This window comes from Nuphar pumila, chromosome 2 (assembly GCF_984573655.1).
Source record: "Nuphar pumila chromosome 2, dmNupPumi1.hap1.1, whole genome shotgun sequence".
NCBI classification, from domain to species: Eukaryota; Viridiplantae; Streptophyta; class Magnoliopsida; order Nymphaeales; family Nymphaeaceae; genus Nuphar; species Nuphar pumila.
This window is the reverse complement of record NC_143250.1, coordinates 186,721-200,177: the sequence shown is the minus strand read 5'-3', so window position 1 is coordinate 200,177 and position 13,457 is coordinate 186,721. Positions and strand designations below refer to the sequence as shown.

At 36.6% G+C, this 13,457-nt stretch overlaps 2 protein-coding genes across 4 annotated transcripts in view; both read right to left on the bottom strand.

The window, feature by feature from the left end:
* LOC149844350 (protein EXPORTIN 1A-like) overlaps window positions 1–649 on the bottom strand; it is a 73,911-nt gene extending 73,262 nt beyond the window's left edge. For 2 of the 3 annotated variants that reach the window (XM_089994282.1, XM_089994278.1), the window contains exon 1: window positions 280–649. In XM_089994282.1, the coding sequence (XP_089850408.1) occupies window positions 280–375 (96 nt within the window). In that variant the 5' untranslated portion in view covers window positions 376–649. The remainder of the gene's footprint in view (window positions 1–279) is intronic. The other variant, XM_089994284.1, reaches the window with a different exon arrangement.
* A 2,206-nt stretch (window positions 650–2,855) lies between these two features.
* The window catches only part of LOC149844349 (protein EXPORTIN 1A), a 38,421-nt gene continuing 27,819 nt past the window's right edge, over window positions 2,856–13,457 (bottom strand). The window contains exons 20-32 of the mRNA XM_089997183.1: window positions 11,572–11,670; window positions 11,397–11,477; window positions 11,159–11,248; window positions 10,494–10,579; window positions 10,230–10,310; window positions 9,936–10,118; window positions 9,650–9,716; window positions 9,458–9,568; window positions 6,184–6,291; window positions 5,962–6,099; window positions 5,740–5,877; window positions 5,551–5,655; window positions 2,856–3,606 (exon numbers count right to left, since the gene is read on the bottom strand). Of these exons, the coding sequence (XP_089853309.1) occupies window positions 3,484–3,606; window positions 5,551–5,655; window positions 5,740–5,877; window positions 5,962–6,099; window positions 6,184–6,291; window positions 9,458–9,568; window positions 9,650–9,716; window positions 9,936–10,118; window positions 10,230–10,310; window positions 10,494–10,579; window positions 11,159–11,248; window positions 11,397–11,477; window positions 11,572–11,670 (1,410 nt within the window). The 3' untranslated portion in view covers window positions 2,856–3,483. The remainder of the gene's footprint in view (window positions 3,607–5,550; window positions 5,656–5,739; window positions 5,878–5,961; window positions 6,100–6,183; window positions 6,292–9,457; window positions 9,569–9,649; window positions 9,717–9,935; window positions 10,119–10,229; window positions 10,311–10,493; window positions 10,580–11,158; window positions 11,249–11,396; window positions 11,478–11,571; window positions 11,671–13,457) is intronic.

Below are 13,457 nucleotides of genomic sequence, written 5' to 3'. Positions count from 1 at the left end.
AAACATCACAAGCCCAATCCCACTCCCAACGAATTAGGCCTCAGAAACCTATAAACCTCAATACGGAACCACTCGAAGATTCACATAAAATCAAACACGGGAATGAAAGATGGACAACCAAAAAAACGAAAAAGAAGATCCACCCAAGCAATGCGGCAAAGACCAAACCGGGAGATAGCTGAAGACGAGAAAAACCTTAAATTTTCCACGTAAAGAAGAAAAAAGAAAAGAGAACAGGAGCATCCATCATCGAGGAATGAGTAGAAAAAAGAGGCGTACCTCCTCCTTAGATCCTGTGCCGTAGAAAGCAGCGACGGTAGCGTCCAGGAGTGGGACATCGATAGGTTGACTGAGGTCTCTGAGCTTTTGCGCCATGGTTGGGATCTTCTTCCCACGGGGAAGAAGCTCCAAACCCTAGAGGCACTGCAGAGAGGGAGAGAGAGAGAGAGAGAGACCCACAAGAACAAGCAGGAGGGAGGGCCACACCACCTCCTGACAACAAATCCTCCCCCCGACGGAAAAACTACGCGATGCGCGACTGAGACTGGAGGAGTCGGAAGGGAGCCCGCTTCTTAAAATATACTTTGAAAGTCTCTCTCTCCCTCTCTCTGTCTCTTGTTTTTTTTCTTTTCTCCGTGCCTTTTCTTTTGCTACCAGCAATGCCTAGCCTTCTTTCTTTCTCTCTCTCTCCATGTATTGTTTATTTTATACAAGCGAAAAGAAGGGCGGTCAAGGAAAACGAGAAAAAGCGCTTCCACTTCCGGCTTGTCCAATTTTCCCCCGTTCGCTTTTTTTTTTTAAGTCAAACTGGGGTTAGGCAGACCTCTACCAGTTCATTGATCAATAAGGTAAATTGTATACAAAAGCACCCTTTAAAAAGGGGTGTCAATCTTGGGTTGGTCTTTCCAATAGTTGGTCAATCCCTAACAACTAGCAAGCTGAGCTAAGTTTTTAACCAAAAACATGTTTAGATTTGGATCTAAATCTAACTCTAACATTGGAAGAAAGCCATGGACTTTTTATTGGCTATAAGCATCAGTTCAAGATCCAACAAAAAATTGTGAAACCTCTTCCTTTCATGCCCAAATAAATATGTTTCTGGATCAATAATATGGGTTACATCCAAGTCAGACCTAAATAGATCTCCACCTTTCTGAAATCCTACTTTATATTACAGTAACATAGTTTTATCATATATAATTTACTATATTAGCCTCTTCAATTCATTATTTTACCATTGGCTGAAAAATAATATCTTAAAAATGTTAATATGCCAGTTTAATTTCAGAAAAATCTTAATATGTGAAGAAATGCTATATATAGGGAAAAGAGAGAACACACTGTTAAATGTGGATAAGTTTCCTAATAATCAAAGCCTTCTTGTTTGAAAAAGTGTATCATAAACTTTTATGAATATATTGGTCATTACAATAGGTAACTAATGGAGGTTGTGGATGGTTACTGATATAGGTGACATTTGTTTAACCCAAGGAAAACCTTTCATGGGTAATTGAAAACCTTAAAAAGTTTGATATACATCTGAATTAGATCCAAAAGTTTGGTGTTTGTCTAAAAATTTACCTATATTAAATGAATAATGATTGTCATAGCAAGTAACACTTTTTCATTTAAAGACCCAAAGCCCCAAGTGGCCAAGGATTATAAGAAGCTCTCCTTTATCTTTAGCTGTTTTAAAAACTCTATCTTTATATATCATTTAAAACCCCTTCAATTTTGACAAACTTTTTTTTCTAGCTTTTTTTTTAAACGAAACACAACTCTTTAACATTGATTCGGAGTCTCCGACACACTACTAATTTTATTTTGACTTTCTAAAAATTCGCATGCTGACTGTTCACATCAATTTGTCAAATAGTTGACAGCAGGCATTGATGTGACAAGCGTGGCAAATCCAATATGACAAAAGCAACCATCTTAATATGCAGCCAACAAGACATTAAGCGTTTGGATATTTTGAAAGAGAATTCTCTAGAAAAGTTGAAATATCATTCCAAAGAAAAATCAAGAAAGAGAATTCTCATTTGGATAACTAGGGTGTGCTCAATGAATTCTTTTAAAAATTCTCAAGTTATTAAAAAATTTTCTCATGTTTATAAAAAAAATACTTTTGTTTTGTTTACCTCCCTTTGCCTCTCATTTTTTTCCCTTTTTTCCCTTCCCTCTTTTCCTATTCGATAGAAAGGGGGCAAGGGTTATGGTGAAGCTGGAAATGCCACCTGCCACCTGCCACCATTCACTATGTCGGCACCAAATTCTGACACATAATGGTCGGTGGGGAGGTGCACTAGCTGGTTGCTGCGCTTGGTTTGAGAGGTGTGTGAGAGACAGGAAAGGATGCGGATGAGAGAAGGAAAAGAGTACGACGAAGGGTTGGGAAGAGCTTATATGCTCTAAGAATTAGAGTTCCCACCTTAAAAGATGGGAACTTTAATTAGGCCCTGTTTAGAATCTCGGTGACTTACCACTCCGGTGACCACAGTTCCCAAACAGAGTCTAAGAGATGTTGAATTCTAACTACCAGAAAAAGAAAGGAAATGGATCCAAACAAATGAGTCTGAAGTGCTAGGTCATTAGAATTCTATTTCCACCAATTTCCCATGTAACGAAAAGCACACTAAAGGGAAACAATGGGAGAAGCTGGCGCGGTTAGAACACGATCACTAAATTGACATGCAGAGAACCGAGGCCACTACCACTGATTAGCGGGAGTAAAACTCAACCTCAAGCTCCGTCGATTACACGCCAACGGTTTCTAGATAGCGTTGATGGAATTGCCCAAGATCAATATAAATGCATAAATGAAGTACCCTTGTTTCATGCATACCATCCCCTGGTTTGTTCTAACAATTCGTCATGGCGTGTTTAAATGAAAGCAATAACACGGTGATGTAACATCTTGCTATGCTGTCGAATATTACACTAAATCAATAGTCAAAAAGTGAAAACATTCATTTTGTTCATCCCTCGAATGGTAATCAGGACCCATCCACCCACTCGCCCAAAAAAACAGACCCCCGTAGCTCAGAAATTACAGCAAGAACCAGTTTAACACCACCACCCGGCAACCAAGTTAAAAAAATTGAAAAGTATAAAGCCTTCAAGTATACAAAATAGCTTGCAGAAACAAACCATTTCTGCAGAAACTACACCAGAAACACCTGCAACTTGGTTGAGCATAAACACCGACTGCATTTGGTCAGCCGAAAAAATACCTGTAAATGCTACCGGTGAAACCAGAAAGCCAATCCCACCTCAACTAACACCACCAACATCATCCAGCAAGCATCTATCAGATAATCCACAGACAGCTCTTTCATCACCAAAACATCAACAACTCCCCGGTCCGTTTGAAAAAGCAATTCTTGATACTGTTTGGGTCTCATTGAATGAAATAGGGCAACATCAAGAGGCTCCTTGGCGCACTTGGAGAAAGAACAATAATTTATGATTGGAAGCCAACAGCTATGAATCAACCATCTCATCTTGTAATTCGCTTGGGGCAATGAGCCCTGGAATTGAAAGCATCCGTTGCCTGTCTCTTTCTCTCTGAGCTGCTGCTTCCTCAGCATAGAGATCTTTGTTGTCCTGACAGATCAAGAGGCAGTGAATAAAACCCATAGCTAACAAGAAAAGGACTGTAAACTGAAGCTCTGTCACAGTTAAGAAACCATCACCAGAAGTTTAAAATCACGATTAAATTTTAAAAGCATACTCATAAATATCACTGATACTTTGAAAATACCAGAACTTTATCACAATATTTTAAAGATCGATAGTATATTAAAAAATGCAATCTTTTCTAAATATTAACGTCCAAAAATAAGTCCGATATCTTCATTTTAGTGGATAAAAACATATTTTACAAGATTTCTACACACACACACAAATATATATATATATATATATATATATATATATATATATATATATATATATATATATATATATATATCATAAGGTGGTACACACTCATGTTTGCATAGATCTAGCCACCAAATGGTAAATCTAACCATACAGATGTGTTTAAGATGATTTATTTAGTATAAAAAAAGGTTTCATCATGTTTAACACAACTGATAGGGGTCGGCCTAACCCCAGCTTTCTCTGTCAAAAAAAAAAAAAGATTTCATTTTTGAGAATGTGAAAATCAACGGCTCACAATTCATTATAATAAGAGTGGTTTAAAAATGACATAAAACATCATATTTGAATCAACTTTAACACATGAAAATAATAAGTAGAATATGCTAAACATAATTCAGTGGTTAGATTTTGCATTTGGAGCATACAAATGAATATATATATCATTGTCAACATTATCGCCGATATAGATATTGAGAATATATCACGATATTTTCAATATATCTTGCGATAATATCACGATAAATATCGCTACAGAAAACTGCGCCTGTTTTCAGATTTTGCTTTTCTTAAAAAGCCCCAAATTTATTAAATATCAAAATTTGAAAAAATCACTATAAAATTTTTTTTAAAGCTACCTTGGCCTCAAAATTTTGTTTGATTTGGTTCAAAAATCAAATCAAATCGATGAGTTTTGCATATTTCGTGATTTTTTTGTTACTTGTTAGTTATGTAGTTGGTTGTTACTTGTTATGTTGTGTTATGTAGTTATTAATTTCTTGCTTGGTAGTTGTTAGCTGCTAACTTAGTTGCTCGTTTATCAATTTATCTTGTCTATTTTAAGGTCTTTATCTTAGTTTTTTTTCTATTTCTGTATTTTTACTTATTTTAAAAAATTATTTAATTATTTATATATTGCTGAGATTTATCAACTTTTGAAAATCTCTCTGAGAAATTACCTTTAATGATATACGTGACTATGATATATATATATATATATATGAGTGATGATAATATACAAAATGAAATATGCACAATGAAACATGTTAAATGGCCTTTTCAGGGGATTTTTATTTCTCCTTTAAACCTCAGTGATCTACAAGCTTGATTTCATATGGATCAGCTCTTTGATCATCCAATTCCTTCCTTCCCTTGTTGGTGAAGCATATAGTATCACAAGTCATGTCATTAAGAGGACTTTTCTGCTCAGTTGGAGCAGCACCCGCATTAGTGGTGGTGGTGGCTTGAGCTTTTCTTGTTGGTGGAAAACTCTATTGAGATGGTTATGGAATGCATTCCTCTCTTTTTCTTGATAGGTTCCATGTGCGTGAGTGTGTATGTTTCCCCAAAAAACTAGTTTTTTTTTAAATATCGTAAGACTTTCCAATGCCATTACCCAAGAAAGAGATTTGTGACTACGATTAAAAGAAGCATGTAAAGGTTACAGTACAGTGAAATGGAATGTGTGAATGAGATAGCTGTGATTGTGTGCGTGTTGGGTTGGGTTGGGTTGGGTTGGGTTGGATGGGGGAGAAAGAGGAAGTGAGAGAATTCTACAATCATATCCTCGTACAAAGAAACTTATCATTATGAAACAAAGAAGAGGCTGATGAGATGCCCAATCATTTAAGCAAACACACTGAAAATAATATCTACTCCATACTTTACCTGAGAAGAAAATTCTTTGGATTGAACGAGGAAATCACGAATATGGTTTTTGAAGGTGGGAAGGTCATTCCTTGACTGAAAGAGCCCATCAACAAAGTGAGTTACCTGGGAAGGAAAGGAACATTTGTAAGATTTTGGCATAACATACAAAATTCAGTTCACTTGCAAAGACAATTGCGGGTTTCTAACCTCTGTCGTTGTCATGTTAGGGAATGATGTCCCAAGCAGTTTTATGGTGTAGTCACGAACAAAAAATGTATTATTTGGATAGGGCAAAGGAACTGCAGCTGCATCCCACAATGGCTCTGTCAATGAACCAGAGTCGACCTGCAAATGCACAATTGCAAATACCTCGCATCTTAAGAAAAATGAGGAAACAGAGACAGATAAAAGGAGGCAAAACTCAAATACCAGCGAAAACAAGTGCTGCAACACTAAGACATGCAGCTTGAAACCAGGTTTGTGGAATGTGTCAGTCAGAACAGCAAATATCTCTTGAACAATTGTAAGGAAATAAGCCTTGTGAAACTGATTGCAGAACTCAGAAGCCTGTAGGAGGGTGAAAGAACATCAAACCATAGAAAATCTGATCAAGAACGTAGTAGGGCTCTAAACTTGACTAAAAATTTGAACCTGAAAATTCTTCAGCATTTCCAATAAAAGGTTAAGGCCAGTCTCAGCAATATTTCTTTCAGTATGTCGAAATGCCCAGTTTATAGAATCCATTACAAGCTTCAATTGCTGCAAGAACAAAAAAAATTACTAGTTACATAAACACCCATAAGCATCACATACGATTTAACATGGAACAAGTACCAGGGAGAAAAAACCCACAATAGGCACACATGAGGTAGTGCAGGACGCTGGGGTCCCGAAGACTCATAAGACCATGACAATGCAAGGCAAGACACTACGGCCTCATGAAGTGTGGCACAACTAACTTTGCCAAGTAATTATAATTTTTCCAATTTTAAAGAAATATAGATTATTGGGATCTTGTAAAAGGCTAAAGCAATTATGAATATTTTATGAGAAAATTATGCAAGTAACAATGTCTTTGTCTTAATTTTCAAAAGAATGCAAACTCAAATAAATAAACATTATTCTGATTTGCACTGTTAAAATTTTCTTCTTTCCATCCATATATATATATATTCCTTTTCAGGTCCATTTAATCACCATTAATGTGTGCTACCATCCAGCCATGTACAAAATAATTATAACCAAAAGATCTAAAATGAAAATGCAATAAGGGTAAGGGGCAATTTCAGGGACACGTAACAGGAAAGCAAGTAAGAAACACTCTAGCTAACAATATTCAGTAAGCAAAAGAAAAGGTCAAATACATAGGCAACACTAACTAATAAAAACAAAAGCCATACCGACAGTGCAGCTTTCAAGTCTTGAGCTGCAAATAGCTCATGGTTGCCTTTTAAAAGTATATGCACAAGTTCCAGTAACAAACAAAAACCTTGGAAATAACATATGAATTGGGAAGAAAAAGTAGAGAAAACTATGAAAAAAAGGAACAAATATGTTCAAAAGTCCAAATATTCAACCAAAACAGTAGTATTCTTTCCCTTTCTTCTGTTTAAAACTCTTCACTATCTCAAAATGAATTTTAAATACAAAAGAACAAGGTCAAAAGGGTGGGTGGAAAAAACACATCAGGATGTGCTTGGTCAAAGAAGATCACCAGGGAAAGATGTGCAATCCACCAAAGCAATGCCTAGTTAAAATGACATGCTTGCACCCCAACACAAGGTGTGTGCCTCCTGCTTACAAGAACCAACATCAATAAAACTACCACCAATTGACATTACAATCTGATTCTACTGGAACAGATAAAAGGACATAAGCATTCAAAAGAAAAGTTGGGGTATGGAAACATAAGAAGCCACATGTGTGCATGCAAACAAAGCTATGGCACATAGGTGTGGGTGCAGATGCAGATACTTGTGCTGAAGGTATGGCACAGCAATATCTGTGTGTGTGTGTGTGTTTGTGCATGTATATATTTATATATGTAGTATAAATAAAACTGGACTTGGTTATGGTCTATGTCACATGGGTACAAGTGAGGGTACGGCATTTCAAAAATTATGGGTACGGGGAGACGGCTATATATATATATATATATATATATATATATATATATATATATATATATATATATATATATATATAAAGAGAGAGAGAGAGAGAGTTTGGATCTGGGGGTGGTGTTAAGATTAACGTAATAATATATATTATATATATTGTAAATATATATAATATATATGGGAGACAAGTCAAAGCTAGTCTGACTTGCTCCTAACGGCTAGAATTCTAGCTGTTGGGAGATCTCTCTCATTCCCTAATGAGAGAGGTTGTCTCCTCTCTATTCCACTTCTTCTCTTCTTCTCTCCTCTACTTTTCTCTATAAATATGGGTGGGTGGTGCCTTTGTAAGGTGAGAGAGTGATGGGTAGTTCTATATATTTTTTAGTGTTCTTGAGTGCATTTTGTAGTGAGGTTTTTATGTATTTATTTTTTATGTATTTTATTGTTCATTATGAATAAAAGCATTTATTCACAAAACTTTTATTAGTATTCAAATGTATTTTGATTTGGCATTTGCATTGCGATTTAGAATGTCTTGTGTTCCGCATCATTTCATTGCAGATGGATTATGTATGAATCCACTATTTTTCATGCATTTTGTGATTTTAATGCATAACTCCCATAAAAGAATACTCCTTATAAAGAATTACATGTTATTAAATCATAAATATTAACAATTATGTATAGTGGAATACTTATATAGCTTAGTCATTCATGTCATGTGCTAAATTTAGTGATTATACAATATGAATTTTGATTTTTTCCATATCTTAACACTAGAAAATGCATAGTCCTAACTCGTCCGAGTTACCGAGTCAACTTGTTGACTCACAAGTCAAGGGGTCGGGCGATCCGACTCTGAGTCACGAGTTTGCCAACAATGCTCTCTCTCTCTCTCTCTCTCTAAAACCCGATTTTTCAAAGAGAAAAAAAATCGGACTCGGGTTGGATCTGAATCTGATGCAGACCAGAGTCTCCCCCCCCCCCCCGTACTTATAAATAAGCATGCGAGGAAGGGTTCCGCTTACGCAGAAGAGGAAACCCCACCCCCGGCTCTCCCTCTCTTCTCTCGTTGTTCTCTCCCCAGACCCTCGCTCTCGCCCTCTGATCTTCTCTCCCTCGGTTCGTCGACGACCTTCCGTCGACCCCCCCCCCCCCTTCTCAGGTGAGCTCTCCATGTTCTCACCCTCTTCTCTATGTCTCTTGTCTCCTCGGTTCGTAGGGAGGGTCGCCGCACCCTCCCTGTTCTCTCTCTACTCGATTTGTCGGGGAAGGGCGCAGCCCTCCCCGCTCCTCTCTCTCTCTCTCTCTCTCTCCCTTTGTTTGGTTTCGCAGGGAAGGGGCACCGCCCTCTTCCTTGACCTCTTTTCTCTCTCTGTTTGGGTGGGGCCGGACTCGGCCTGGTAGCCGAGCCCACCCCACCTCTCTCTCTCTCGGGGTTGGGGCCTGACTGCTGAACCCACCCCACCCCTCTCTCGGTTTGAGTTGTGGTTGGGCTCGACCGAGTAGCCAAGCCCACCCCACTCCCTCGCATTTGTCTGGCCAGCGGGCAGGGGCTACGCCGTCCAGCCATGTCGACACGGGTATGGCGGGTGCAATGGAGTGTCGGTGTGACATAGGTTATGGTTAACCCAGATCACTTTCAGATAGAAATTGATTTCGATGTGGTTCATCTCACCTGACACAGCAAAAACCGTGTCCAAGTGTCACACGCGGACCAACGTGGGTACAATATGGTTGTGTTTACCTTTTAGAAGTATACATGTTACATAGAGAAAAAGAAAAGTACCACTGTGATAACGCACCTGACTTGACAAATGAATTAGAGCATTAAAACAATGAGTAGCAATTGCACGTAATAAAGAGAAAAACTTCAGGCGATGCTCAGGATAATCTTCAAAGTTCTTGGTAATCATCTGCAGAATACCATAGTAATGTGGTTGAGAAAATTGCAAGTCAGGCAGCAAGATGAGAGAATAGATGGAGGTGAAATTTACCTCAAGGGTGCACTCAAAAACAGCTTCAAATATGTGAGGCACATCCTCTGTCATGACACCTTTGTACCTACATGTAGCAAAGGTGATGAATGAGATGGTGGTGCCGGTGCTTGAAATACATGTTTGTGAGAATGCAAGAGTATAAAAATAATACTCCTGAAACGAGCACTTCATAACTGCTTTATAAGAATAAACATTGTGGACAGTAACTTGTTCCTAGTTTATTCATTTGAAGAAATAAAAGTGCAGCAGATGAAAGCTAAAACACTGAGGAAAATAGAAATACTTGTTTATTATTGTTGCAAAAACTGATAAAACTTCTGCCTCTCGGGCATCTGGCAAATTCCTAGCATAGTCACCAAGAACAGGATCCATCATTGGTGGCACAAACTGCTTTCCTATCTGTGACTGATCTTCAGCCTTGTCCACAAAAGTTTCAATCAGTTTCAGCGTCTCTCTCTTCACCGACCTGTTTGATAGCCAATATCATGGGTTAAACCACCAAAAATTAATCTTTATTGAAAGAAGAAAATAGAAAACATGCATGTGTACTTGACTATAAATATCCAATTCACATTACCTCAGAAGTTTTACATAGGATGTTCTTGATGCATATGGACCTCCTTCAGCTATGCTGCTTGAAATAAGTTCACTATACATTCTGTTTTAAAGCACAAAGGCATTCATTGACAAGAAACCATAAGTTTTTTTTATCTCATCACATAGGCCCTAACACAAATCAAGAACATTTGGCCAACTAGGATGTTTGTCTAAACTGCAGCTCCAATGGCTGTCAATTTTTCAAATCTACAACTAAACAATGAGTGAAGAATCAGATGAATACCTGTACACATTAAGCATATCCAAAAAGATCAATGATATCTGAGACAAAAAGTATGTTCCTAATGAACTGGAAACACTGGTGTTCTTCTGCCAAACAAGTTCAAAAGAATTATCAAATAAAATTGCTAAAAACAAGTCACAACCATCTCGTACAGCAAAAAACAGGTACTTTAATGGGATAAGCATATGATAACAAACCTAGATCAAGACTTCACAGCATCCCTGATGCAGATGATTTCTTTAACAATGACAGTGAAGGGCAATAATCTAAATTTTTTATTGCAGATGAAACTCAATCATCTAGTTACTTGAATAGCATGCATCATATAGAATAATCTTAACCAAGCCAAACATGTTACATCATTCAAATCAACAATATGGATTATATGATTTAGTCAGTGCATAAGCACCAGAAACCAGTTAACTAAATTAATAAAAGATTATGATGGATTAGAACAAGAAGAGATATATGGAGACAAAACTTGTTAGATGGGGATCCCTAATGCTATAGCAGATAATTTAAAACACAAGCAACTTATACATTAACAGATGGTTGCAACGCTTGAAAGTAAACAATATGAGATATTGAAACATTCCAAAACAAGATTAGTTTCGACAAATCTTCTAAAAACATATGAATAATTTTTGGTGCCATGAAATGATCACCTGCAATATGTCAAGCACAGTTCTTATCACAGCCTGATCCTTCAAAAAATCAACACTTTGGCGTGCTTGGCCAATAATCTCAACCCATCGCTGCAGGATAAATAATGGTTAAGTCATGTAGCGCCTAGAAACAAAAACGCTCGTCATGAATCATTAATACTAGCGCAGGATAAGACGCAGTACAACCAGAGTAAATACAAGCTGCATTCAAATGCAAACTGAAAACATTTGAGAGAACCTGATTAGGAAACTGCATCAATCTCTGCAGATATTCATCTCTTTTCTGTGGGTCAGATTCGGATTGAATCATATGACCAACCTGAAAATATTCAGCAAGAAAAATACCATGCATTATCATCCTACCCAATGTTGGAATTGAACATCAAAGACTTAAGTTTAAATTTTTAACAGACCGATTCATAAAATGTATGAATTTGATGGGGCTCAAGATCCGTAATAGTTGTAGAGAGACCAGTTAAAAGCTCAGATACAAATGGCTCACTTTCTCCAACCTGGAAAATCAGGATGAAAACCAATTATTCAACATTCCAATGATAAGGCCGAATGAGTATTACTCAGTCAGGTTGCCTTCAAGATGATTAAAACACCAGGAACTAGAATACAGAGAGGAAAAAATAACCTAATTTGGCAACTATGTGCAGGAGAGCTCATGCACATGCACAAGCAAATGCCTCATGCCTGTGAATCTATTTTACAAAATACCTGGTGTAATATAGTGCTTCAGCACCAATTTCACAAGTAGTTTTATCACATTTTGCACTCGAATAGACAGGATTATTGCCAGGCACCTGATTGCCTTCAAATATGGACTTACTATGTAGGAAACAAAGACTATATAAAAGGGTATGAAAACACCATCTAGCAGTGCTAGGCAGCTAGTTTCAATATAATGTTAGAATTTAACCATCCTATGGGGATCCTTGTGTTAAATTATAACTTAGAAGTATATATATATATATTGTATTCTGTTATGTAAACTGAAATACCCATCAGGGGTATTTCAGTCATTTCACTATGTAATAATTCAGTCCTCTAGGGACTGACTTGTCATTTGTTTATTTATTAATTTTCTGTTTCCTTTTTTTATTTATTGTACTTTATAGCTGTTGGGTTCTCTTATTATGTTATATTTGATTGATGATTATACTAGGAATACTTGGATCTATTTTCTTAGGCATAAATCTGATGTATTTTCATCTTTCAAAAAAAATCACAAAATTGTGCAAAACCAAATTCAAAGTAATATTGTCATTTTTTCGATTAGGGGGAGAATACTTCTCTAATGATTTCAAAAATTGTATGAAAGAACGTGGGATTTCACATCAAAGATCTTGTCCGAATATCCGTCAACTAAATGGCTTAGCCGAGAGAAAGCATCATCATATTATTGAAACTACGAAAACTTTGCTTATCTCAAAAAATGTTTGAGAAAGGTTTTGAGTTGAAGGTGCCTTAACTACGGTTTATCTTACCAACTGAATGCCCTCTTCTTTATAAAACATATCTCCAATTGAAAAACTTTATAAATCCTCTCCAAATTAAGTAGTCTAAGAAAAATTGGATGTAAATGTTGTGTTATTTGAAAAAAGAGACAAATTATCCCTCAAAGTCATTGAATGTGTATTTTTTGGTTATGCCAATAATAAAAAAGGGTATAGATGCTATAATAAATGACAAATTATATGTTTCAAGAAATGTAAACTTTTTCGAAAATGAAAAAGGTCTTGATGAGCCTAAGAATGATCTTGAGTATTCCTTTCTATTTGACTTATTGCCAAAGAAGGTTTTTGATGAACTTATACATGTTAATGACGATTTTGATGATGTGCATATTGATGACTCTAGTGTTCCCATAGAAGATACTCAGAATCGTGATACTCAAATCTATTCTAGAAGAACTGTTGAACATCTTTCATGTGCACTTGATAGGTAATCCGAAAATCAGAATCTAGGAGAAACTAGTGTTAGAAATTATAGTAGAACTTCTAGACTTCCTGATAGGTTTGTGTCATATAAAACCTTTTCACCTAAATATAGAGTTTGTTTTATGTCTATTCACACCATAGTTGGCAAACCCGGCAAGTCGACTCGGATCGGACCCCTAATGGGTCACCAATTCAGGTTACTGATCCTAATGTCGATTATAAATTTTTTTATCATGTATTTTATGATTTTAATGCACAATTCTTATATAAAGTCACTTATTATGAAGAATCTAATATTGTTCCATGAAAAAAGTTAATACAACAAACAAAAAACAACTTAATTGTTGACATAT